Source organism: Poecilia latipinna, unplaced genomic scaffold (assembly GCF_001443285.1).
Source record: "Poecilia latipinna isolate Pla-1442-1.1 unplaced genomic scaffold, P_latipinna-1.0 Scaffold1775, whole genome shotgun sequence".
NCBI lineage: Eukaryota > Metazoa > Chordata > Actinopteri > Cyprinodontiformes > Poeciliidae > Poecilia > Poecilia latipinna.
Window position 1 is genome coordinate 59555 of NW_015114391.1, and position 26423 is coordinate 85977.

At 36.6% G+C, this 26423-nt stretch overlaps 2 protein-coding genes across 4 annotated transcripts in view; one reads left to right on the forward strand and one right to left on the reverse strand.

Moving 5' to 3' along the window:
* Positions 1-16757, reverse strand: part of LOC106965147 (guanine nucleotide-binding protein G(s) subunit alpha-like) — a 33196-nt gene extending 16439 nt beyond the window's left edge. The window contains exons 1-6 of one of the 3 annotated variants that reach the window (XM_015061067.1): positions 16526-16757; positions 15135-16449; positions 13544-13616; positions 10180-10234; positions 9946-10065; positions 3557-3654 (exon numbers count right to left, since the gene is read on the reverse strand). In XM_015061067.1, the coding sequence (XP_014916553.1) occupies positions 3557-3654; positions 9946-10065; positions 10180-10234; positions 13544-13616; positions 15135-15273 (485 nt within the window). In that variant the 5' untranslated portion in view covers positions 15274-16449; positions 16526-16757. Of the gene's footprint in view, positions 1-3556; positions 3655-9945; positions 10066-10179; positions 10235-13543; positions 13617-15134 lie in introns of all 3 variants that reach the window. The other 2 variants (XM_015061066.1, XM_015061068.1) reach the window with 2 other exon arrangements.
* Positions 16758-21189: 4432 nt separating this feature from the next.
* Positions 21190-25716, forward strand: LOC106965151 (tubulin beta-6 chain). Its single transcript, XM_015061073.1, has 4 exons — positions 21190-21312; positions 22216-22324; positions 22515-22625; positions 22964-25716. Exons 1-4 carry the CDS (start codon positions 21256-21258, stop codon positions 24106-24108), a joined length of 1422 nt encoding a protein of 473 aa, XP_014916559.1. The 5' UTR covers positions 21190-21255; the 3' UTR covers positions 24109-25716.
* The last annotated feature ends 707 nt before the right edge of the window (positions 25717-26423 follow it).

Genomic DNA, 26423 nt, shown 5'->3' on the forward strand with positions numbered 1-26423 from the left:
AGTTCAGGTAATGTCATCTGATCGGTTCAGGTCATCCCTACTGCGTGACAAATTCAGCAATTTCCTTTGCAGCAGACACATACTTCCTTTAAGGACCAACTAAACAAGTCTGTAGTCTAAAATAAAAAAGAAATTGCCAACTAATATCTACAAAATATGAATGAATTATTGAACTGGAAGTCAAGTGAAGCCAAGTTGCATCACTCAGCAGAAAGACAGACGTTTATATGTTTTCAATATTACTGAAATAAATGCTAAACCAACTCAAATAAAGAAGTGCAATACATCGCTCACCAAAATAACTGTGTTCTTTAAACGTATGCCATAGTACAGCACAGAATCACACAGACACTAGCAGGAAACAAGAGCATTTTTCAAACTCTTCTCTGCACACACACACTACTACGCTTCATCATTTCAAACTAAAAATGTTCAGGTTATACAACACGCTCGTATGATGCCAGTCTTACTGTCAACAACCTGAAACCATGCAGCATGAACTCGTCCGCTACATGATAGAAAAATGTAACTCGTTTGCCAGCAAATAAGTGCAGCGCAGCATACAGCAGTGAGGAAGCTGAAAATGCTTTCAATCAAGAAAGACGTATTCAAGAACTTAAAAAAAAAAAAAAAAAAAACACACACACAACTCATTTCGTCAACTTTAACTTATTCATTCAGCTCCATTGTTTATGTTCACACAAGTTGCTCAGTCCAGGTTTGTTCACGCCTGCGCCAATATGTACCCACATATCCTGTTGCCATTTCCCACTCATATACTTATTATCATTTCATTTTTCTCCATAATTAGGTATTTTGGTAAACTAAATAGATGTGGAGTCAAAAAAGTATCCAATTTCACAGCCAATTAAATTTAATGAAATTAAATTTCCAAAACTTCTTATGGGTGTTGTTTTTATTTATTATGATTCTCATTCCTGTCTGTGGAAATTAACTCTTTCGGAATATGACACTTCTCCTTAAAACAAAAACACTTTGTGACCTTCTGATATAATTTGCTAGACTCGTATAATACAACTCCTTTGTGGCAGTTTATGAGCCAATATTGTCAAGGCAGGAATGAAACATCTGTCTACCAGGTAAAAGTTGCAGAAACATATGACCAAACGTATGACCAATGGAAAAAAACAAAAGAGGTACAAGTCGCCTATTCACAGATTTTTGTGAATAGCCAAATTTTGCATAACATTTTTGTCTAAAATGTTCACAAGAAAATTTCATTTAGGAAGCTGAAATGCCAAGACGCAATAATACTTCTTGACTTGCAAAGCAGCCAATCTAGGGCACCATTCATTTTCTTTGGTGCTGATTGGCTGCAAATCTAATGCATATTAAGTAACCCTTGATGTTAGTCTTTTTTAAACAGGCAGTGATGAACATTTTTAGAAGGATCTGAAGAAGATGTGACCCAGCAAGCCAATTTACAATGCATGGATAAAACACATTAAATTCCAACAGCAAGTACAGATCAAATGGGATCAGCCACCAGTCTTTGTTGTTTTACATCAGCCATCCAATATGAGTGTAGCAAATGGCTAATCTGTTAATTAACACAAACAGACAAGCAGCATCAGAGCCATTTCCCGGCAATAATATAAAACTGATAATGAACAAAGGCAGCATGTAAAAAAACAAAAAAACAACAGCAACACAACAAAAATCTAAAGAATCAGAGACAGTTCAAAGAAGGGAAAGTATGATCAAGCAACATGCTTCTGTCATGGTAGCCTCAATGCTGCATTCAGTTGCTGCAGAGCAAAGTGCTGCTTTTAATGTCATTAAGAAGCCATTTCCATTTAGTGTTAGAAACGAATGGCTAATTATATGCTCATTTAAGAGTTGTTTTGACCTAATTTTACCTCTGCAAGATTACAAGAAGCGTATATTAACTTTGTAAATTAAAATGACTGTCTGCAGTAAATAAAAAATAAATAAAAAAAATATTCAGGTTACACGTCATGGAATTACAGTATTTTATGCCAAAAAATTTGCTAAATTGCTTTTTTTTTCTTCTTTTTTTATTAGAACGTTGGTAAAAAAAAGACAAAAAAGACAAAAAAGAAAGAAATCTGTCTTTCCCATCCATGTTGAAAATAAAAGCAATTTGAGCATAAGCATAACTAAAAGTTGGTTCAATTTGGGCTGAGCAAAACAGTTGAGGATTTCTAAAATCCACAATAGCTTATTGTGCTGTAAGGTAAGGTAGTTTTATTTATAAAGCACATTTTTAGCAACAAGGCAATTCAAAGTGCTTTATATGAGCTAAAATGAAATACAAACAAAAGGAAAGAAAACTAATCTAATGTTGTTCTAAAGTATGTAAACTAAGTGCTCCTGTTCAGGGTTGCTAAGTATCTAATTCCATTTCTAAATAGTGAGCACTCTACAGTTTCTGATCAAATAAGCTAAAGAGTGACTGATCTAATTCCTTTTCCGGGTTAAAGTGAGTACTCCACAATTCTAAGCTTGTTCTAAATCCTTTTCTGGGTTAAAAGTAATATAAACTAAGCAGTGATGTTCCTGTTAAGTATTTCTGGATTCCAAGTTCGTAGTTATTCTAATTCTAATTCTGACTCCATTTCTGGGCTGTATAATATTGATCTAAATAGTGCGTACTCCACAATTTCTGATATTACTAATAAACTAAAATAATCCTTTTCTGGGTAAATAGGGAGTACTCCACCGTTTCTAATGTTGCAAATGGCAACATTCAGACAAAACAAAGACACGAGTGAACAAGTGTTGGACTTGTTTCGTATCTTTTATTCCAATGGATGACAAAAGGCCAAAAACATGACTTATTTGTTGGAGAATCCTACACAACAAAAACAGCCTGCCACTTCCACCTCAAGCGGGTCACCAGCTTGGTCACACAGTACTGTCTGATAGAATCCCATTTCTCAACACGCATTTGTGGCTGTACTGGTCATTTAAGCATGAAGAGCACACCCGAGCTAATCCCATAAATGTTCAATGGCGGTGAGGTCAGGACTGCGGGCAGGCCATTCCACCCTCTACATTCCCCAATTCTGGTGGTAATCCTTGATAAAGCGTGCTCTGTGGGCGCAAGCATCAACATCTTGGAGGATGAAGGTTTGTCATTAACAATGGAGGTATGGAAGCTCAACCTAATATTTCACCTAATTTGCCTTCAGTGACGAAAACTCTCAACCCAAAGAGATGAGGCGTCACACCATCACACTGCCTCCACCAAAAGCTGTGTGACATTGGCTGAAAAGATTTTTTCTGGTTGTGACACACATACCCATGTCTGCTTATCAACCCATAAATCCATTTTCCTTACAAAAAAGCATTGCTGGAACATAGGAACATAGTAAGAAAAAAACACAAATTCCTTTAATTACTTTGTTATGTATAGGTAGTAGAGCAACATTTCAAATACATGGAATCATTCCCTGTAGATTTAGGAAATGGTCCACAAAATGTATCCTTGAAGATGCAGACGTGTCCATTAACAGCAGCAAAGGTTTGTAGGACGGAGAAAGAAAAAAAAAGACTGAAGAGAAGGACTTACTACTGGGCGCAGTCGATGAGCTGATATTCGTTGGATCTTTCCCAGCATGCCCGCACACCTTCATCATGCCAGAGAGTCTTTGTGTGGTCATAAAACTCCTGAAAGCATAAATATGGGTCTGAGACAAAAGACTTTTGACTTGTACATGTAAAGTATCTGAGTAAATACAGTTCTCAGCAGCTAAAACAGGAGGTGACAACCTGAGATTACACACCAAACAATAACGGTTGCAACCGTTAAGAAAATGATTGCAAAACAATTTACTGAAATTTTGAAAAGTACCAATAATTACTGGCTTGAAGACATAAGACAACCATTTGTTGTCTTATGTGGGAATAGGACAATTTTGGGTTAAAGTAGGAAAAACTACATTAATCTACGAAGGCAATGGTCAAATGTAACCCAGCTGAGAAAATAAGTGCAAGGTTTACAATAAAACGCATTAGCACAGGGCTGCTTTATGTAGTTTATGAGTCCCATGCTTATAACTGTATTTCTCGTCTGCTCCTTTATAGGTGAAAGCGTTTATGGACAGATGGAGGGAGGCAAGATACACTCCCTAGCTAAGTTTGGAGTTTAAGGTCGGCTCGGAGAGGAGCAGCAGATGAGCGGGCTCTGGCAGCGGCAGGAAACAGAGCGGTTCACCGGGTTCATGAAGAAACGGGGAGCTTTGTACTGACAAAAGGCTTGGCTGTCACTGCAGAGGCCTATCTCTACAATCTGCTGTTGGTCACTCGAGCAAAAATAAGCCATTATGAGCCATACAGTTAATCAGCATACTCTGCTAAGCAACAGAGAATGAACAGCATCTCATGATAAAAATTTAAATAAAGTAAATTTTAAAAAAAATTGACAAGTTTAAAATGATAATCTGTCATTGTATTTGTTCTGAAGGTTATGGATGTGTGATTAAAAAAAATGGGCAATAAGCAGTAGAAGAAGTAGTGAAAAAAAAAAACAATCCAGAGATGATCTGTAGTTTGACATGTGACTTTCTGAAGAGCTCAACATACAACTGAAACCAGATATTTACATACATTGCATAAAAAGACCTAACCATTTCTTTATTGCCGTCTGATAAGTTCAGAGAGTGAATGGTGGACCTCCGCAAGTCTAGTTCTTCCCTAGGTTCAATTCCCAGGTGCCTGAAGGCGCCATGTTCATTCGCTGAAATCAATTATATGCAACTATAAACATAACTGAAATGTTCAGCCATCTTATTATGCAGAAAAGACAAAGGCTGTGTCCTGGACAGACATCCTACAACAAAACTACAATTCATGATTTATTTTTAATTGTTGTACTGAAAGCAGTGATGGAAACAGATAACTTTTTTCTTTCTTCCAGAGAAGTAAAAAATATTTTAAGGCTCATGAGTATAAAAAAACATTAAAAAGAGAGAGTTAATTCAGTGGTAGGAAGGTGTTTGAAATACTCTCAAAGTTTGATGATTTATTAAACACAATGAAGAGATAAAGATACTAACTAGAATAAAACTATTTAAAGACCAGTGAGAGCATAAAATGTATTTAATAACCATCACTAACATTTTCGTATTTTAGGGTTTGCTCATTCTTTCGGAAAGTGTGAATATTCAAACATGGTTACTTGAACAAATTTTGCGAAAACCTTCGATTTATTACAGCAAATTGCAATTACATTTTCAATAATACTCTGGAAAATATTTATTACAAGTGGCAGAAGATGAAGCTACATTTTGTTTCAACCAGAAATCAAATGATCAGTAAGTCCAAACCTTTTTATTGTGCAATATCAAAGAATAAAAATTACCACAAAGATTAGTAACTCTGAAATGTATGAACATTTCTAAAAAACAAAAAAAGGCCTTATGATGCAAAAACTCTTCATTTTCTGAGACAAGTGTCCAGTCAAAAAATGTAATAATGTCCTCCTGTAGAAATATGAGGCATGTCTCTATATGGATGCTTAGTGGTGTGGTTGTATGGCTGTGTTTTTACCCTAAGAAAACACAATGTAAATATTTATTTTGCAATGCTGCAGTTATTCAGCAAAGCTACACAATTAAGTAAATCTCAAAAAAAAAAAAAAAAGGCAAAGCAGAAATCTGACACTGCCATTTATGGATGTCGGGAGGAGGACTTTTTCTCCCTGATACTCAAAGTTATTACAGAAGATACGTACATATATATGTACAACACCAAAATCGGTGCCGTATATTTTGTGTATGTAATTATTCAAGTTGCATTTCTGAATACTCACTTTATTGTTGAACAATCGCAGTCCTCTTAACTCAATTTAAAATGTTAATTAACTCAAACCTGAATATTTTCAGAAGGTAAAATAAATGGATCAGTGAGAAGCACAAATACCAGATATAAGTTCTTTATTCAGTTTCTTAAGATTATTTTTGTGTGTGTCAACAACCACAGTCTTCCACCAGGCTAGTTGTGCAGAGATATACAACAAAGAATGTGATGGAGCTTAAAATTATAGTCTTTATTAAAGATGCAGACTTTATCCCCATAACGACTTGAAGAAAATGTCTTCTAAACATAGACAGTAGTTCTGGGAGTTTATTTTGAGTTCATCTTCAGTTGGAAAAGGCCCATCTAACTTATCTTTATTAAAGAACAGCCCACATCACTACCCCACCTCCACCTTGTTGGCATCATGGTTGACCGGAGCTCTGTGCTGATTATTTATCCAGCAACGGGCCCATGCATCCTTTCCATCAAGAGTCACTCTTATCTCATCAGTCCAGAAAACCTTTCGAAAAATCGGTCTTAAGATATTTATTAACACATTTTCGGCATTCCAGCTAACTTGTCTTATTTTGTGGTTTTTAAGTTTCAGCCTTACTTTTTTGAATCACATCACAAATCTAGGCTATTTTAACAATGCCTCAGAAAGATGTTTCAATGCTTTGAATTTACAGAGTTAGTAAGAATTTACAAAGTTGGCCCAATTTGCTTGAGGAATAAAAGGGACCCAAAATTCTGTTTATACAGCTTAAAGCAATAGTATGGTCAAAATGCTTGTTTGCTCATGTACACACGAGCCTTAAAACTCTGATGCTGTGAAGTAGTAGTAAAATAACACACCAAATCTCTACTAGATGACCTACATTAGTGATTGTGTCCCATTCTCTTATAAATTATGTTCTATGCTGCCGTGTCAGTTCCTCTAAACAGCAACAGACATTTTCTCCTGACATGAGTTTCTCCAGGATAGCCATATGTTTCTATAAGTATGTATCTGACCCAGCACAGTTTGCTACATTTTTCACCAATTTCATTTTTTACTTCGGCTCATGATGCTCTCTGTAAAATATGATAATTCTAGTATATTTAATCTCAGTTTTGATGTGACTTGTTGATAATTTACTGTAGTTCTAAAGCTTCATAAAGTTGGCATTATGCCTTGATCATAACTTTTGATACCGTATGTTTCAGCTGCTCTCTAGACAACTCTCCCTTAAATCAAAAGGTATGTGGTAGGACAAGTAGGTCACATGTCATGTCACTTTCATTTTGAACATCACTGTAAAATTACATAGTGTGAAGAAAAATCCAGATTCATAACAATAACAAATAGCACGGCCTGTGCAACAGCTTTTCCAGCCGTGGGCACAAAAACAGTTCACGATCTTAAATCCTTGCAAATTGTCTTCCCACATCTCACTGTGGGTGCAATGAACATAAAAATGAGAATTGAGTTTTGTCAGAAACTCTGATACAATTATTTAAAAGAGACATAATCGGCACACCAACAATATAATAGGTAATTGATCATTGTGACATTTCTACTTTTATGCTCTTTTCAAAAAATTGATGAACACACCTCCAATTATCTTTGTCAAGAATCTGTGTTTTTCAAACGACCCTCTTTATTTCTTACAACCAACTGAACGTTTACCGACTTTGTTGCTGTACAAAATGTACCATGTCAGAGTTTTGACTGTACACACACATGCAAGACCTGTCTGTGCTGTTTCTCTTCCTGATAATTTCCAGAAGCATTTAAATCTGTGATTGCATTGTTTTGTATGCAGGGAAGGATCAAGAGCCTAGAAGAAAATGAGTAATTATCAGTCCAAAATATAGATCATCTCCTCAAGCTAAATGTATGAACGCATAGTATGGTTCTTTGGATTTACCAGAGACACGATATCAAATACCTGCATGATGAGCACATTAACCATCAAGGTTATTGATTAGACTGAAAGCCTCCAAGGAAATTTAAAGGAGGATTACAAATATGTGAAACAGCCACAGTGCTTCAGGCTTTCCTCTCTTCCACCCCTGCTGAAGGCAGAGCCAACCAGTTTAACTGGTTTCCAGTATGCCCTCTGGCCAAGCAAGGGAGAACGGGAACAAGAGTTTACAGATGAGAAGGAGGTGGAGGAGCTGGGCCTATCAGAGTTTCTGATTCATTCTCTTCCCTCAACAGCCACAAAGTCATTTTGATCAATAACACCACTGACAGCAATCCAACAGCGTTAGAATGATTGTCTTTATACCTGCTATGATCGTCAATGCTAAAATAGTAACGAAAGAAAAATACTTCTAGCTCTAGTCCTCCTTCCAATAATCACTCTGCTGGTCGGAAGCAAAAGTCTGCTGACCGACTGACAAACGGCAGAGGGGAGAGTCAGGGTGAGACAGGCAAACATAATAAATTTGCCATGACGCAACAGAGGCAATATCAGGAAACTTCCTTTTGCTTACGTACAAACACGCTCACTCTTCACTGGAAGCTCAGCTGTAAATGACAAAAATATACGAGAAAGAAGCCTCCCACTTAAAAGTGAAGCAGACATGCTTGGAAAAATAATAAAAAAAATACATGGAAGACATTAAAATAAACCTCATAAAAAAACAGCGATACAGCTATGTGTCAGTTTTACCATTTCCTATTGTCAGTTGTTCTGCTTTTCCTGTACGAGACATTTGATTCTTTGATACAGTTATCCAGCAGTGAAGACATTTTTTGTGAATGAATGAAAGTTTACGTTTACCCAACTAGAAAGTGAACATGTGGCTCCTGAACAGTGGAACCTGAAGGCTGAGGGCTCCTCAGGTGAGTCCCTCAGAGTCCTTGTGTCTCTGTAACCTCCGTCCCTCTGGACATATTTAAGTTTATTAGAGATAATCAGCGGCTCGGATCTCTCAGGTGAGAGGCTCATTCAGCTGAAAGCCTCCCGTGTGGAACCAAACCTGCTAATTACTGAAGCACCGCACAAACAAAAGGTGTGAGATGTTTACCTAGCACAACCAGGCAGAACACCTGCAGAATTCAGCAGTGAAGACTTGATACTCTAGACTTTGTTTCTACATGCTAATATCTTCGATATACTAAAACTTTGAGAAAAATAAAGTTTCAGTAACATTAAAATTATAAATTGTCAACTGAAAGCACCTTATTGTAGTAGAAATAGCCCTACTTCAATTTTGACATTTCATGCCCTGAGTAAGGGAGTCGGAAAGCTCCTAACCTTTCAGCTGTAAGCATTCAGCCACAGATGTGTTTTTAGAGGTTTTTAAGAGGTACCCGTCCTCATATCATCTATATAGATACCAGACGCCACAATTATGGCTCTGCCCTGCTCTTTTTTTCCCCCCGTTGTGTTTCTCAAGCTGGCAGAACAATTTTAATCGTCACATGCCAGCGCTTTCAGGTTCTAGCGTCAGTCTCTTCAGCCTCTGATGGCTGCTCCAATATCGTAAAAAGTTGTGAGAGTAGAAAGAGCAGAAACAGGTTGATTTAGGTAATTTACAAATATTTCACTGCAGACATTACATAATTTGGTTGGCTACAAAATGAACATGCTAAATGTGCATTTGGTTATATGTGGAACAAGCTGTGCAATCAACATGGCAGAACTGCAGTTTAAAATGCAGGTTGGGGGAGGTGAAATAAAAAGACACAGTTCTACTTGACAGGGTACTGTTTGGCGTTTGCAAAGCAGCCAGTTCATTTTTCTTGTCATTGATTGGCTGTGCCCCAAAGAGCAGAGATAAGAAAAACCTTTAATATTAGTTTCTTCAGTAGCATCAAAACGCTTTCCACTTTGCTTGTGAATGAATATTAAACATATATTTGGAATATAAACTATTAAGGCAGGCAATTATGCGCATTACTAGAAGGTGAACCAAAGTATTTGCAGATTTTAATCATTTTGTTTATTCAGATTATCTGACATCAAAATGTGTTTGTTATTTGTTATTTTGAAACATTGAACACTGGCAAAAACGCAAAAACAGAATAAATCTGTATCTTTACTTTAGTAAATCTGTGTTAAATGTTTTTGCTTAATTTAGCAACAAACCAAAGTCTAACAAATGAGAACACAGTTTGATCAGGTAGCCATCAGACGATATGCTAATTTAGAAAGTTTACCAACTTACTGAAGGAAAATCGAAGTCCTTCTGGTTTACTAGGCTCAGGACGTAATTGACCCGGGACTGGTTTGCAGGACACGCTAACTGGCACGGAGGTGTGAGCGTGTTCATGGCAGCCACGATGGTCTGGGCGGAGAGAGCAGAACAAAAGCAAATCAGAGCTGCTTCACACTGTGATACAACCCACACATTACATATGATCCACGTCAATCTCACACAGAAAAAAGAGTCGTTTCTTACCTCTATAGCTTCTTTTATGTTGTTTTTGATATCATGAATTTTCTGTTTTTTCTCTCTGTGCCGAACAAAGAACACATTTGAGCTTTTAGTTACGTTTCTCCAAAAAGCATCACACACGAAGAACTCGGCATGCTCATGTGTTAGCCAGATAATTACAACTGGCCTTTTTATTACATGGTAATAAAACTTCATCACCTTAAAATATGGAAATTTAAGTGCTACACATTTTTTTTTTTTTTCTGCGAAAGCAGCAGCTTGAAAGGAAAAATTGTCCCAAACTGACTGTAAAATGATGTTTGGCTTCTTTTTATATTACTGCCAGCAGGATTCAGTGTGAATGTGCTGCATAATATAAAGTTCTGCTGGATCTCTTCACCAGCCTGGAGGTAAATTATACCTGACATCAGTGTTATGGCTGCCCCAGACGCACAGACACTTATTTTGCTGAGCAAGAGCAACCCCTGAATTTTGTGTTTGCTGACGCGAAATGAGAACAGCAGAACTTGGCCTTAATTTTGACAGCCACATTTATTAAAAAACACAAAAACAAGCCGAGTGAAGGGGGACATTTGAGGAGAATATTACTACATCTTTTAAGGCGGTTTTAAACTGCTTTTTAAATTATAAACACTAAGTGGGCCCAATGAGCCAGTTTCATATATTGCTAAACAAACAGTGAGTTTATGTAATATATGAAGGCAGTGAGTTTTGATTTTGTCCTGAAATGCTACCAAAGAGATAAAGGTGGTCTTTGTTGTTGTTGTTGTTGTTTGAGGTTCGACTATTTTAAAGTAAGAAATAAAGAATATTTTCAAATGTGTTATTTATTCTGATCAATAACAGAATATCTGAAAATTCAATTGTTTTTCATCATTAAACACATAAAACAATATGAAAGATAACATCCAGCAATAACTATTGTACATTTTAAAAGTTTAAAAAGGGAATTGTCAACACCAACAACATAAATCTGTTATTACTGGGTTAACATTCAGTGTCTAATTTAGCAACATGCAACCAAAAACAAGGCGCATGATGATGCCACATACTTTTAAAAAAAAAAATCACACTTCATGTTCAGTGTAGACACTAAACCGTGATGAAGAATGTGTGCAAATTGTATCCAGGGTCAAGTAGATTTGTTTTTTATCTATATTTACTTAAATATCAATAAATCAGACAGTAAACACCATTACAGAACTCGTGCTGGAAATTGATAGTTGAAAAATACTCTCATCATAAAGCACAAAATCTTTGGAATGTGTGCTCTCAAACATCTGATTTAATCCAAAGTGAAAAAAAACAACAACAAAAAACAAGATGTATATTAGCAGATTTGAAGAAATGACAGCAGCAACATTATTTTTTTTCACAATACATTATCTGTATCCTGCATATTGTGGTTATGAATTCAGATCAAACAAGCATTTCCACTTGATCCTTCTCACAAAATCCATCTTCAAGAGCTAAATTAATATTGCACAGAAAAAAAAAAAAAACAAAACATTTTTAGTTCAGTTTTTATCAAGTTATTTCTTTTTTAATTTTCTAATTATAACTGAATGATGAATTATGAACAATATGTTTCCTTAATTTTGAAATGAAATTACTGATGAATTGCTTTTGAAACATGTACATAATTATAGTTCAAAGCCTGGTATATGTCTTTGTTAATTTAATTTTATTTGATATGTAAAGGTCTTCAATACGGCAGTCTACATCTTTTTATGTTGCATATTTCTCATGACTTGAATGCATTTTGTGTAATTTAAGTTGGTGACCGTTGCATTTAACCTTTTGTAGGTTTAACAGAAACTATATGGGAGTTTCACTGTTTTGTTTTCTTTGTAAATCCTGCCACATAGTCGGTTTGAAAGGTTTCCTATTCATTCTGTTGATGTTATCATTGCACCACAATGTTTCCTTTCAAACGTTGAGAAGTGTTTCTTATGTGCTTCCTGATAATTCTTTCCAACTTTAATTTCAAACCACTAAGACAATGTGGATAAGTTTTAACATCTTAGTTTCTATCAAAATTTGCCTCTATTTTTGGCATGTCTGTTTGTTTGTGTTATTCTTTTGATTACTTTTTAAATAATAAATAATAAAACTAACCTCTAATGTTGCCTAACCCACAGGCAAAAAAAAAATGCATGAAACTGGGACTAAAATCGACCCAACTTGGAGGGTCAGTGTTGCCATTGCACCAGGATATCTGGCTTCAATGTGACCTGAAAACAACCACATGATGATGCTTCCGCCCCCCTAAAGAAATTGTTTCTTGGAAAAAAAAAAACTGTTTTAGGAAATTCACGAGACAAGGATGGCTGCTCAGCACCCAGGGGGAATATGTATCAATGAAAACATGAAACAGACTAAATAAATGTTTCATCCATGAAGTTAAAAACCCTAAAAAATGTAATTAAGCAGTTTTCCTTCCAGCTTTATTTGCAGGAAAATAAATAAATAAAACACACACACACATACACAAATTGTCCAGAAAATGAAGAACCTGCAGCTTAAAAGAAGGCAACAACTTACTTCAAATTCTGGCCTAAAACAAAATCTAAAATTGGTTCAACATAGAGATGCACTAATTATTGTGGCAACCAGTTTCCAGTCTCTGGTTTCTTTATTTCATTTTTAGATCTATATCATAAATTTATAACACTCCCTGCTGTGTAAATCATGATTATTGTCATTATTAGCGTCATACTGTGTACAAACATTGAGTCTCGTCCTGATGTGTTGCTACTATAACCTAATAGTACTTAGTTATGGCGCGTTCACTGATCAGATAAAGATTGTATTTTTGACTTTCCACCCAGCTGGTCACCAGTCACAATCCTTTAAGTTAAAAAGCTATACATAAGGCCTCACGCTCACCAGTCAGTTTACTGGTGTATTTATAGTTTAAGTTAAAAACAGAAGTTATTAATATCTACACTCAGGCAGCATCATGTGGAAACTGATCTTCAGCTATGCCTGCTGCTAGAAGTTGATTCAATTTCATCAATAGTTGATTTGATCAGAAGTCTAAAACACTTTGAAATTTTTATAATTTATGTGTAAACTAAATGATTACTACATTACAAAAAAAAAACATAACACACTTTAAATAATATTTTATACTGAATAATTATTGACTAATATAAATCTAAAATGTACAGAATCTCTTGTCTGCCAAACAGATCTCCAGTAGTTTTGTTGTACTGCTTGTAGTCAGTGCGATGAATGTTTCACTTTTTTTTTTTTTTATTCCAGACAGAAAATGAATTCACAGCAAAAATGATCAAAATCTTTGATTAAATTGTATCCAAAGGTGTGACACAGTTTGGACAGAGAGAAAAGGAACCACACTTACTCTGAATTGAAGCCATTTACGTGCAATATTCGCATCTGCTTGACTATTGTACTTTTCCCAGATTCTCCGGCACCTGGGAGTGAAGGCAGAACAGTGTTAGGAGAAAAGAAAGCAGAACTGTACAACAAAACACAACTAACGACTCCACAATGCATGGATAAAACAAGATCTGATGCCCTGAAGGAAAATCTGATTAAAAACTAATGTTTAAGATTTCACATTTAAGTGATATGAACTTCAGGGTTTTGTTTCTCAAAGTTGACCCAAAATCTCTGTCCTCCATCTTAACAGATGTACTGCATTTTAGACACAAGAAAGGCTGACATGACAAAATAAAAAAAAATAAAAAACTTGATAAAAACAAATACAAAAAGCTCAATTATTTTTCAACTCTCTCTCTCTCTCATACTTGTCACCTCCAATAAAGGAAATCCTTTGAGTGTGAGTAATTTACCAATTTAAATATCAGGACAACTAAACTCAGTAAACTAAACAACATTTCATTGTCAGATTTTTGTTTGTTTTGTTGCAAATTGTTACTTAAGAAAAAATAAATCTATCCCCCACCCCCACAAAAAAGCTCGTCTCTGGTGACATCACATAAGGCAAAAGGTAATTCATCGGAGTCCTTGCTAATGTGACAACTTGTATTTTCTTATTTTTCCCTCTTTATTAGCATAGTTTTGTTCAGTACTTTCATTGAGAGGTGTTTACTAAAGCCAGCTGATCAGTGTGCATGAGAGACATCTGGAGGAACAGAGAACTTTCAGAGTCAATTTCAGCTGTGCTTATTATAGGAGCCTCCGCATCCAAAACAAGGTCAGAGAAAATCATACATAAACCAATAGTATTTCTGAATCTCAGTCAGGACACTGACCATGAATTTGGCATCAGAAATAGCCCAACGTGTTTCCTAGGAAGCCAACAACATCCCTAAAGTGCTATTTAGAGGTGTAATGTGTGTGTGTGTGTGCGCACAAATCTGGGATCAGTTTCAGATTAAAACGAGCCCGACAGACGTTTCAGAGAAGCTACTAATCCTAATGGTAATCCTAATTTGCACTCCGAGGTTTAACAGGATACTAGTCTTCAACGTGGAGACACAAATGTTAAAAGCCAAAAATAGCTAAACTGTCAATCAAAGACTTCCCATCCCCCCCCCCTCTATTTTTGAGCACTTCACTTGATAAGAAAGCCAAAGCGAAGGCATCCAGAATGCTAACTGTTAACACAAACACACCAGATCGCAAGTGGTATCTGGGAAGGAGAGAGGAGCGTGTAAGAACGCCTGTGAGCGGCCTCCCGGTCTCTGCGTGGTGCCTGAGCGTGCTGCCTTCACACAGATGGTGGTGTCTGTTCTCCTGTCTCTCACATGTTCAGTAATCAGGCTCCATAATGACCCCCAGAATGCAGGCCAGCCGGATTTTTTTTTCCTCCAAGAGCTCTGTGTCAAAACACTAAACTGGTGGCGTGAGATTGTATCAAGCGCATCATTTTGTTTATGCCTTGCAGAAGAGTTCCTAGAGCATTTTTCTTCCTGCTACAAAAGCAACAATTATTGAAACATATTTTAGTTCGAAAAATCACCTACCTAGTAGAAGAAGTCGATGAGTTGCCCGGTATATCTGTTTGTCTTTTTGCAGCTGTCTCTCAATCTTTTTGTTCGCCTCCCTCTGAGCCTTCTCCTCATTTCGCTGGTCTTCAGTCTTACTATTCCCAAGACAGCCCATCTTCCCAATAAAAAAAAAAAAAAAAAAAAATCCAGTTATGGGCTCAAAGCGGGTTGTAAGGTGCGTGGATGGCTAGATGCTTTTAAGAATCCTAAATTCTTGATCTGGACCACCAGAGGAACACCTGGCTCAAAATTGGTGACATCTATGTTCCCCAGGCAGAAGCAGATGTCAGGTAGTAGACTTCGCCGAGGCGTTTTTTTATGGGTGTGTGTTTTTTTTTTTTTTTTTTTTTTTTACTGGAAAACCATCAGCAGAGAGATCAGAAGTGGAGCAAACGATCCCGCCCTCTCAAGCACTTGATTCCCGTGTTTTTCACTGTAAATCCGCAATGAAGTCATCAACGCTGATATGAGTGGATGTGGAATTTCCAGCTTTCTGGCTGCTCATGAATGAATCTCTGCGCCCCAGATTCCTTCAAGGCGTACGGATCTCAACCACCAGTATTTGCTTTTTTCATATATATATATACACATATATTTTTTTATAGCGATGATACAAAGATTTTTATATTTTCTCAGCAAATGTCCCCTCAGGAGCCCATCTTCGGCTGATAACTCCCACTGCCATTCAATCCATTTCAGACAGACTTCTGTTTTCTTCAGTCTCCCTTTCTTAATTATTCTTGTTTAAAAATACACATTTAGGTTTATTAATCAAACTGGTTGGAATTGAGTTTCAAACAAAAAAAGAACATTAAAGGACGAGAGGGAGAGAAATTAAAAAAATTAATATTTCCTCTTAAAATGACGGCATGTGAATCATCAGGCTACACCGGGGCTTCTTCCAAAATCTCTCACATTTTATTTTATTCAGGAAGGTTCTCAGCAACCTTTTTGGTGATATCCTGTGCCAAAAATTCAGTCCTGTCTTCGATCAATAGATGCGGGTGTCTGTCTTTTTTAAGGAGGGTTTGACCAACATCAACAAAAAAAAACAGAAAAGGAAAAAGGCCCCTAGTCCGTCCTTTTTCTCTCCGTAGCGTTAATTTGTGTTTCTCCTCGCATCGGAAATCTTCTCCGGCCGAGCACAGGCGGCTCTCGGCAGCTGGCTGTCCGTCTCCGCGACCAAATATCCGGACGATATTCGTGGAAATCCTCCGCTGTGTCCCCCGTTTTGGCGCAAGCAGCAGCAGGAGCACAGTCCGCTGTCAAGTCTCTCGCCTTTTTGTATTCCCTTTGAATCCGTACGGCAGATAATGGTTACATGTGCATGATACATGAACATACCGCGGTGGGGTTTTTTCACTCACTTCATCCAAACGGAGACAGGCAGTTGCTTTCGGCGCCGATAGCCCGCGGCCGCTCCGTTGAACCGGTCAGGTAGGTGAGAGTTGCTCCGTTCGCGGTGTTTCTCTGAATAATTTTTGCCCCCGTTTTTTTTTTCTCAGAGAATTGTACATTGAGATAGATAGCGCTGAAGAGGTGGGGTGGGGCAAACGGCTCTCACGGAACCCTGGGAATGAAGAAGCGGTGTCAAGTTTTCCATGACAACCGACTTTTCTTCCAGTTGAACTTTTCACAATAAAAGCAAAAAAAAAGCACCACATTAGCAAAATGCCTGCAAATGTCTTCAAGTCTAGTGGTATGTTTTTATTCCCTTCATTTTGTGTTTCAAATTTGTCAGCTGAACAGAAAACACGTTCTTTAAAGATTTTCATATTTAGGAGATGTTCTAAAAGAAATCTAACAGTTTAAATCCTAGTGTCAGAAAAATAAAGTTTAGAGATATTATTTTATTTTGTTTTTTAGAAAACAAATAAAAAGCTAGCCCCCCTCCCCCATTCCAAGTGTAAACTTTGTTTGTTGTTGTTTTGCTTTGTTATTTAAGGACTGTTTTATCAAAGTCTGAGAGAACAAAAAATCAGCAACAACATTGTCTCTGATTTTTTATTTTTTATTTTTCATTAAAAGTCAATTCTGGCCTAAGGTAACTGGTATGTTTACACTACTTATATTACTTATATATTCACAAAGTTGAAACCAACAGTTTTGAGTCATTTCAATAAAAAATACATCAACTCGTAATGGTAATTCTTAGGGAAAAAAAACAATTTGATTTGTATTTAATGTCTACAAAACATGTCAAAGACCCTGTTCCGTTTGAGTCTTAATTCTCAAATTTTGGTACAAGTAGGCTGGTATAACTTACGTCTTGACGTCTTAACGTCTTGAGTGATGTTGAGAAGAAATTGTGGTTTTAAATAGGCCCATTTATACATCCCAGTTAATTGTAATATACAACTAATAAAAGCACCAAGAGCCATTAAGAGTTGTTCAAGCACAAGAACCTTTCTGTTTACAAACATTTACAATTATATTGGCTACAACTGTATAAAAGAAACATTAAAAATGTTTACTTCAATTTATTTATGAAAATAAGTTGTTCCCCAGAAGTATGTTTTTTGTGAAGCACAAAGAGTTGACCTCTTAATTTAATTGCTGTCAATAAATTATTCTATTCTAATATCTCTTCTTTTTTTTTCTTCTTTTTTTTTTGAATGAGAGGTTTGATGCTTTTAATTTGAATGGCAAACCAGGATCCTGCTGATTTCCGTTTTATTGCTGCTTGACTCTGGTCTTTAAAGCAGCGTCGGTCTTTGGTTGGATCACATGATCGCCGGGAGCGTCAAGAAGCAGAGGTACAGAAGGGGAGAGGCGCCCTCTTTGAAGCAAAAATGATTATCAGCCTACCCATCCTCCATGAATAACTGAAATATTATTGATTAGGTTATATAAAAAAACACTACAAACACATAAATAAAGATTATATGTTATATGTAGAATAATAGCTGTAACTTTTAAGCAATTGCAGCTTTAGAAAGTTGGCCAAAAGCATTGCTTTGGATTTGAAAAATCACACAAGAGCAATTAGTTTCAATAAAACTCTCAAAAGCTATAAACTTGAAACAGTTTTCTTTTAGTCTTAGGTTTGTTGTGCAAAGTGTAAATCAATCACCAGAAAATTAGCAATAGATTAATTACTCAATAGTTTAGTTCTTTAATAAAGAATTAAAAGAATAGTTCAGGTTTCTTGAGGTTCTATAAAGAGGTTATGAGAAGTTACAATGTTAATTGTAATGGACAAAAGACAAAATAATACTTACACTTTGTGAAAACATGTTTTATCCCAAAAATATGTTGTTTGTTTTTCTTTTTTTTTAAATCTTTACTTTGGTGTAAAAAAAAAAAAATCAGCATTAGATGGTTCTGCATCAGACCTGGACAAGTCTGTAACCATCCTACTTGTTACAAAAGAGAACTCGTTAAATTTGTCACATTAGACAATTTGTTTGTTTAAATGGCCTTACTTTTGAGTTGTACAGAACAGTAAGTTTTTGTCATATGAAAACAATGCATTATAAGTCATTTATTTGTATTTATATTCTGTACAAACCCATCTTAAAAATAGGCAGCATCTTTTGAAGCACCTTCTGATTCAACTTTTTAAGCTAAAGCCCAAACCTTTAACTCAGGTTCCATTGGACTTTAACAACCCCTCCCCCCCAATGCTCCGGGAAGCTTTGAATAGATCTGAATGCTTTCATTAGAAAAAAGTTTAATAACTTAAAATTGTGTTTTCTAGTTTTTAGATTCAACGCACATGTGGAATGCAAACATTACTTGCAAGAAATTTCAGCAACTCCTTTAGTGCCTCTTTGCATCTCAGACTAATGTCTTCAAAACAATTCAATCCAATTCAATTCAATTAAATTCAAAAATGCTTTACTGATCCCAAAGGGAAATTAAATAATTCTCATCCATTTTCTAATATCACCGTTCTCTCACATTGTTCCTGGTGGAAGGTACCAGTAACAATTATTCCCATTATTGATACCTGCCTTGATTCTACAACTGTGTAACTATACTATATAATTTTTGTTGCCCTTCTTCTGACTAGTACCTTTGACTACAGAGATCACATTGATCATCTTGATCTGCTAACTATGGCCTTAGCTAATGGATGTAAATGTACAAATCCCTGGAAAATAAGTTAAACTAATCAAAATCAGAGAACTCTATATTAAAAAAAATTGAACTATTTCTTTGAAATGACTAATGACTGGGCAGCTCTAAAATAATGTGTACCAAAATAAGAAGCCACCATCAATAATACTCTTTTTTTTTTGTACCAGAGCAGATTATTTACAAGATAGAATAACAACAGCATCATTAACTATTATCTATTTCCCACAGTTTTGCCCATTTTCAGTTTTAAGGTGAGTTGTATCCTCCAACTTTCCAATGAGATTCCTTGAAAGAAATTTAGATAACACAGCAGTGCAGCATCCTTTCTCACCTGGTAGTGATCGGGGTATTTAAATGAATCATGCCCTTTAAATCTGACATGCACACACATAAACACAGATTCCTTCATGATTCATACACAGCAGACAAACTGGCACACACACAAACAAACTCCCTCCATAAATGCGTCAAAAGGCTCAGGGCAAAACACATAAAGGTCATCAGTGACAACTAAATGCTGCTGTGGCTCTCTAATGAACTCCAACAGACAACAGAGGGTGGAACTAATGACTGGAATCAGAGAAGTTACAAGATGAATCCCAGGATTTCAAATGGTCATCTCACTTCAGCTCAATTCAGAGCGATACATTTTTTTTTTTCTCTCAGTCAGGTGAATTTGGTTCAGATAGTTTTTTTCACCATGACAGAGTTTCTCAGATGGAGAAATATTTCAAAAATAAGAACTAAACTTCATGCAAACTCTTCACCAGGTTAGATGTCAGGGATAGCTCTAAAAACAGGACAAATACATTTCAGTCTGCTGTGGAAAAGTTGTCCCCTCTTCTGACTTATTCTGTTTTTACGTTTTTTTTGTCACACTTAAATATTTCAGAAGATCAAACAAATTTTAATCTTAGACAATGATAATTTAAGTAAATGGGGAAAAAAAAACAGTTTCCAAATGATAATTAAATGTATTCATGAATTTGTAGCAAGGCACATACAGTCAAGTTAAAAACTACTCTAGAACTTTAAAAATAATCAGTTCAACTTGAAATATGAATTTAAAGTTATATAAAGGCTCTCAGGTGTGAACTTGTAAAGTGTCATAGCCACCTTTATCCTCTAGATGGTAGCATTCGTCATAATCTGACCATTTATCAGCAACAGTAGGCCATAGAGAAGTACATGAAGTTCCTTTTTAGTGTTTTTGAATAGAAACTTGGTTATTTTATTTAGAATACATACCAAAATACATAATTACATATGTCGGACTAAATTTAAACTGGGGATCCTACTGATGCTGTTACTTATAGATGCTATGAGACACTGAGCAATGAAATGAGCCACTTTATTTCAACTTCCTTCCTGTTTTTGATCAGTTGTAGAGTTCAGCGATATATCTTTTACCTATATATATATGATTCTGCATTTAGTAATGCAGGATTTTCTGTCTTCTACAGCTAAATAAATTTACAGATAAGGTTTAACCAAAACAGCATTATTTAATATAGCTTAATATCCATGTGGAACCCACCTTAGTGGTAAAATACCATTTCAGACTTTTATATATTCACAGTTTTCAATGAATACATAGATGAACCACATAATCTATTTTGTAAAGACACCTGATTCACCCCTCAGGTTTACAGGCCTCGTGTCCTCTTGAAGGTTTTACACCTTGAGCAGCTTAATAAGTACAAATGTATTAAAAAAAAAAAAAAAAAAAAAAAAAAGCAACTTAAAAACCATTCTAAAATCAACCTCCAAGACTGCTGCTCCTTGAAAAATCACAAAAAACTCCCCCTCAGATGCAGTAACTAATAGGACTTAGACTTTTGCACAGCAGAATATTTAGTTTTCATTGTGAATTCTGGGTCTTTCGCATTTTTTTAAACAGAGGACTTCTTTATGTCACTGATGACATCACTTCTGGCCCCATATATAAGACAGATGAGAGCACTGAGGACTATCTCGGAGCCTCAGCTGTTCTGTGGACTGTCTCTTGATCACCATGCGTGAAATCGTACATCTGCAAATTGGACAATGTGGCAACCAGATAGGCTCCAAGGTAATACAAAGAAATAATTATTAACTTATCACCTCCATAGAATGTGATATGTATCAAATGACTTGCATCAAAAACTCTTGGTTAGTTGTGGAAACATGATTAATTGGCAGAGTTATAAGTATAATAATTACTGTTAATACATTTTGTGAAACCATGTTTAAAGTAGTCCAATACTGCATGTATTTTTTATTCTTGTGGTGAATATTTTGAGTCATGCCCTGTGTCACTCACTGTGAGTGACACAGGGTGTTCCTTGTCAAGCTCTTAGTTGAAAGATAAGGACCAAAGTAGAACTGACAAGGGTGGGACATTTTTATCATGACTAGCACAAAATAAGAGCCAGGAAGAACAAAATGATAAAAATTGGTAACACTTGCTGCTTTTTGACATTTTAGGCTGTAGTTGTCTTCAAAGAGTCAGGTTACCTTCGGTTTAAAAATGCATTTTACATTATATACACTCAGTATTCTGTATCTAGCTTATATAAAAGCATGAGACAAATAGATCACTACTTGTTCCGGCTCAATAATGAATTAATTGATGCCTAACATATTGTGCAAAACTTTTAAAGAATCTTGATTTCCCATTACTATGCATCTTATGAGGTTTTTTTTTTAACTGAAATGATTGGCAGCCAAAATACTAATAACTTTTAAGAGACTTAAGGAGAAACTTGATATTTAGAAGGAAAATAGGAAGACATGGGGAACAAGTCAAGACTTTTTGTAGATGGATACTGACCAGATGATTTATTTATGGGGACATAAAAATAGTCTCCTTAAGTGCAATACAATACTGTCACATTTTAAACATTAAAAATTAAAGTGGAGCTCAACTATAAAGAGGATCTTTTAGGAAACAACTTACTATGGGTGTTGTATTGATAATTTTCTTCTGTTTTAGTTCTGGGAAGTTATCAGTGAAGAACATGGGATAAATGCAACAGGCCTCTACGAAGGAGACAGCGATATACAACTGGAGAGGCTCAACGTCTACTTTAATGAGGCACACGGTACCAGAAGAGTTCATTTGCTTGCTCAGACTTATTCAAATACTTAACCACAAATATTGTGTGTTGAGCTCAGCTGTCTGTGACTTATTTTGTTTTTTAGCATAGAACTGGGTATTAAATCACTGAAAGGTATTGGTTGAAATTGCCCATTCCCAGCTTTGTTTTCAAAAGTTATTGGTTCTGTTTGTAGGTGGTAAATATGTCCCCAGGGCGTTGCTTGTGGACCTGGAGCCCGGCACTATGGACAGTGTCAGAGGAAGCCGCATTGGTGCTCTTTTCAGACCAGACAATTTCATCCACGGTGAGCCCAACTGAGAAGAAAAACACAATATTCATGTTATTAAATTCTTCATGATGGTGGCAATGGTGGCAGGAGTTTGCAGGACAACCCTACCGATTTTCCTGCAATCGGTAGGGTTGGTAGTTTGATTTCCACTCTGTCTGCCTCTGTCATCATGTCTTTGGGCAAGACACTAAAATTGTTTTGCCTAAGGGTGGTGGTCAGAAGGCTCAGAGGTGTAGAGACATAATTTAACCCTGTCTGTTTAACTGGAGTAATTCCTGTAAAAAATAAGTTATTGATTCGTAATATATATATTGTGGATAAATAACCTAACTTCTATAAATCTGGTGGTGCAGGGAACTCAGGAGCTGGAAACAACTGGGCAAAGGGCCACTACACTGAGGGAGCGGAGCTGGTGGAGCACGTCATGGACCGGGTCAGGAACGAGAGTGAAAGCTGTGATTGCCTCCAAGGCTTTCAGCTGGTTCACTCGCTGGGGGGAGGCACAGGCTCTGGCATGGGTACCCTCCTCATCAATAAGATCAGAGAGGACTACCCAGACCGTATCATGAATACCTTTAGCATCATGCCTTCTCCTAAAGTCTCAGACACAGTGGTGGAGCCTTATAATGCTACACTCTCGGTGCACCAGCTCTTAGAAAACACAGACGAGACTTTCTGCATTGACAACGAGGCCCTTTACGACATCTGTTTCCGTACCCTAAAACTGACCACACCGACTTATGGGGATCTCAACCACTTGGTCTCCTTGACTATGAGCGGGGTCACAACCTCTCTCAGATTTCCAGGACAGCTCAATGCTGACCTGAGGAAGCTGGCTGTCAACATGGTGCCCTTCCCCCGTCTCCACTTCTTCATGCCAGGCTTCGCCCCACTGACACCTCGGGGTAGCCAGCAGTACAGAGCTCTCACTGTACCTGAACTTACCCAGCAGATGTTCGACGCCCGCAACATGATGGCGGCATGTGACCCCCGGCGAGGGCGCTACCTCACAGTAGCTGGTGTTTTTCGAGGTAGGATGTCCACCAAAGAGGTGGATGAGCAGATGCTCGCAATGCAACAGAAAAACAGTGCCTACTTTGTTGATTGGATCCCCCATAATGTAAAGGTGGCTGTGTGTGACATCCCTCCTCGAGGTCTAAAAATGGCTTCCACATTCATTGGAAACAACACAGCAATTCAGGAGATATTCCGTCGGGTGGGCGAGCAGTTCTCCCTCATGTTCAGACGGAAGGCGTTCCTCCACTGGTACACAGGAGAGGGAATGGATGAAATGGAGTTCACAGAAGCTGAGGGTAACCTCAACGACCTGGTGGCAGAGTACCAGCAGTACCAAGATGCAACTGCTGATCTAGATTGGGAAGCAGAAGAAGAAGAAGAGGAAGGACCCTCATCTGCAAGGATCACAAAGGTTCAGTCTCGGACGGAAACCAAACTGGAAACAGTGGTAGAAACCAACAAAGAAACTGTAGATGAGTAGTGTGGATGGGGTATACAGCTTCACACATAAGGACTCTTTGGGCAAGAATTGAGATGATGTATGTCTAGTGAATTTCTTTTGAAACCATTTTTTTTAAGTTAACCTGTTTTACTTGTATTTTTTTTTAATTCATTTTATTTTTATTTTTATCTTTTACTGGATTCAAGGCTTTGATGACTATGTTTTGGGCTTTTGATCTTTGAAAAAATCTTTCAGCACTTATTTGAAATAAATATCTTAGACATGTAATGCCAACAGCAGACCCATGATTAACTAGACAGATTTGCCTTTTAGATGGCCTGCGAATGCTTCAGATGTATATAGAAGGTGATTTAAAGGAGGCTTCTGTCAGGGAATCTCAGCCTATGCTCCTCCAGAAGAAAGATGGGTCGTAGTATTAAAAAAATATAATCACAAGGAGGACCAATAAAGGACTAATAGACAAACCTTTTAATAACATGACAATTAGCCACGGTTGTAAGCATGCAATTTAAAGCTATGTTTACATTTACTTCTGCTTCTTGTTTTTGCATATTTGTTTTAAGATTTAACAAGTCAATTTACACACTAATTACTCTAATTACTGCTGGGATTTTATTTTACCGCACTAAACTAATCTAAGAGTAATTTATATCCATGCAGTCTGGACTCCTCATGGACATGTTCATTATGCCTCCCTTTTAAAAAGCTTTTTAGCCAAACACAAATTGTATTTGTAACATAAACAATTCTTTGGAAAGAGGGAAAAGGCGCCACACCCAGAAACAGTCCTTTCATAACTGCCCCTTATGTGGAACTCCAGTTGTATAATTGCATAGCCAGAGCTAATTAATGCTAAGCACTTACTTTTATTATTGTATAAACTGTTGGAAACTGAGTTGGGAGATTAGAAGAGCAATAAAAATGTCAGTGATCTTGTCAGCAAAATGAATGAGCTTTAATTCAGCATGTTGCAGTTTGCATTTCTGTTTCTCACAGGTGAAGTCATTCAGCAAAGCAATAAGCCATAGTGAAACATTATATAACAAGTACACCATTCACCCTATTTGTAGTCTGAAATGTCATGTCTAGTGGTGCACATCATGTTAAAGTTTACAGTAAACAACTACTCCATGGGTGCAGTAGAGGTCAAAGCAGAAAACCAATAAGATTCTATCCAGCTATTTGGTCTCGTATAATCGTCCTTTTGTTTGTGGTACTATTGTAAAATGAAACCCGTGGCTCACTGATTCAGAGTAATGACCATAATATGTATTAATTTATGAAGAGTGAATAATATAGCATTCTTTCTTCTCATTCCAGGGGCTGTATTATAACTTAATGCATTTATAAAAAACTATTAAGTGGAAAAAAGAAGCATGCATTGTGGGTATGTTAGACTATGTCATCCCTGTATGCAGAAGCACTTTTTAAATAATGCAGACAATATTTTTGTATTTTTAAACAAATGTTCTAGTTGATTTATTTCTCTTTGAAATATTGAATTTATTTGTACATGTCTAAATGAAATATATTTCCAGCATTTCTGTGTAATCCATGACTTTAAACAATGTTTCGTTTTTGTGTATGATAAAAGGAACATGTATTAAAAGCTTTTTCAAAACCTTGTCCCCTGACAGCAGGTTTAATTAACTGAAGTTGAACTGAGGCAAACTGTGGCACTGGAAAGTACTCTGATACGCTAACCGTGATACTGTTCAAGGCTGTCAGACTGTTTCCTCCCTCTTGCACAAGTCTGGTGCCCTGCGATTACTCATAACTTGGACAGAGCGTGTTCACTTCTAGATAAGCACACTTGACTTTCAGATGCCCCTGCACTCTGCAGTAAAGTTGACTGAACTCTTGTACAGTACTGTGACAAATTAGAGAATGTGTGTAATATAGGTTGCGGTGCCAACAGACATATCAAAGTTCTTTTTCAGGACAGGTCAAGAGAAAGTCACGCAGCAACATATCTAACATGAAATGAATATTTAAAACATTTTCAATAAAAGTAATTATGTTTAGGTGTTCAGACAGACATGAGTATTAAAATGTTTACAATACAGGAAAATATACATTTATAGAATTTAAGTAAAAGTATTGAATATTACAGTGACAGATACTCCTGACGTATTGACTAGAAATGTCATTTCTGGCACAAAGATGATAACTATGACATGGGGGTCCGAACCTATATTTGTGGGTCAAAGAAAATTAGTATAAATAAAATTTCAAATCAAATCAAACCATTTAATTTCCCTCTGGGATTAATAATGTCATGTTGAGATTAATTTGTCGAACCCACATGCGCAGAACACACTCTGGAGACGGGT

What these genes read in the sequence shown, in the direction of transcription:
- LOC106965151 (XM_015061073.1), top strand. Translation starts at nt 21,256, where the DNA reads ATGCGTGAAATCGTACATCTGCAAATTGGACAATGTGGCAACCAGATA. An exon ending in GCAACCAGATAGGCTCCAAG is followed by an intron (nt 21,313 to 22,215) that starts GTAATACAAAGA and finishes CTTCTGTTTTAG; the next exon opens with TTCTGGGAAGTTATCAGTGA. An exon ending in CTACTTTAATGAGGCACACG is followed by an intron (nt 22,325 to 22,514) that starts GTACCAGAAGAG and finishes TTCTGTTTGTAG; the next exon opens with GTGGTAAATATGTCCCCAGG.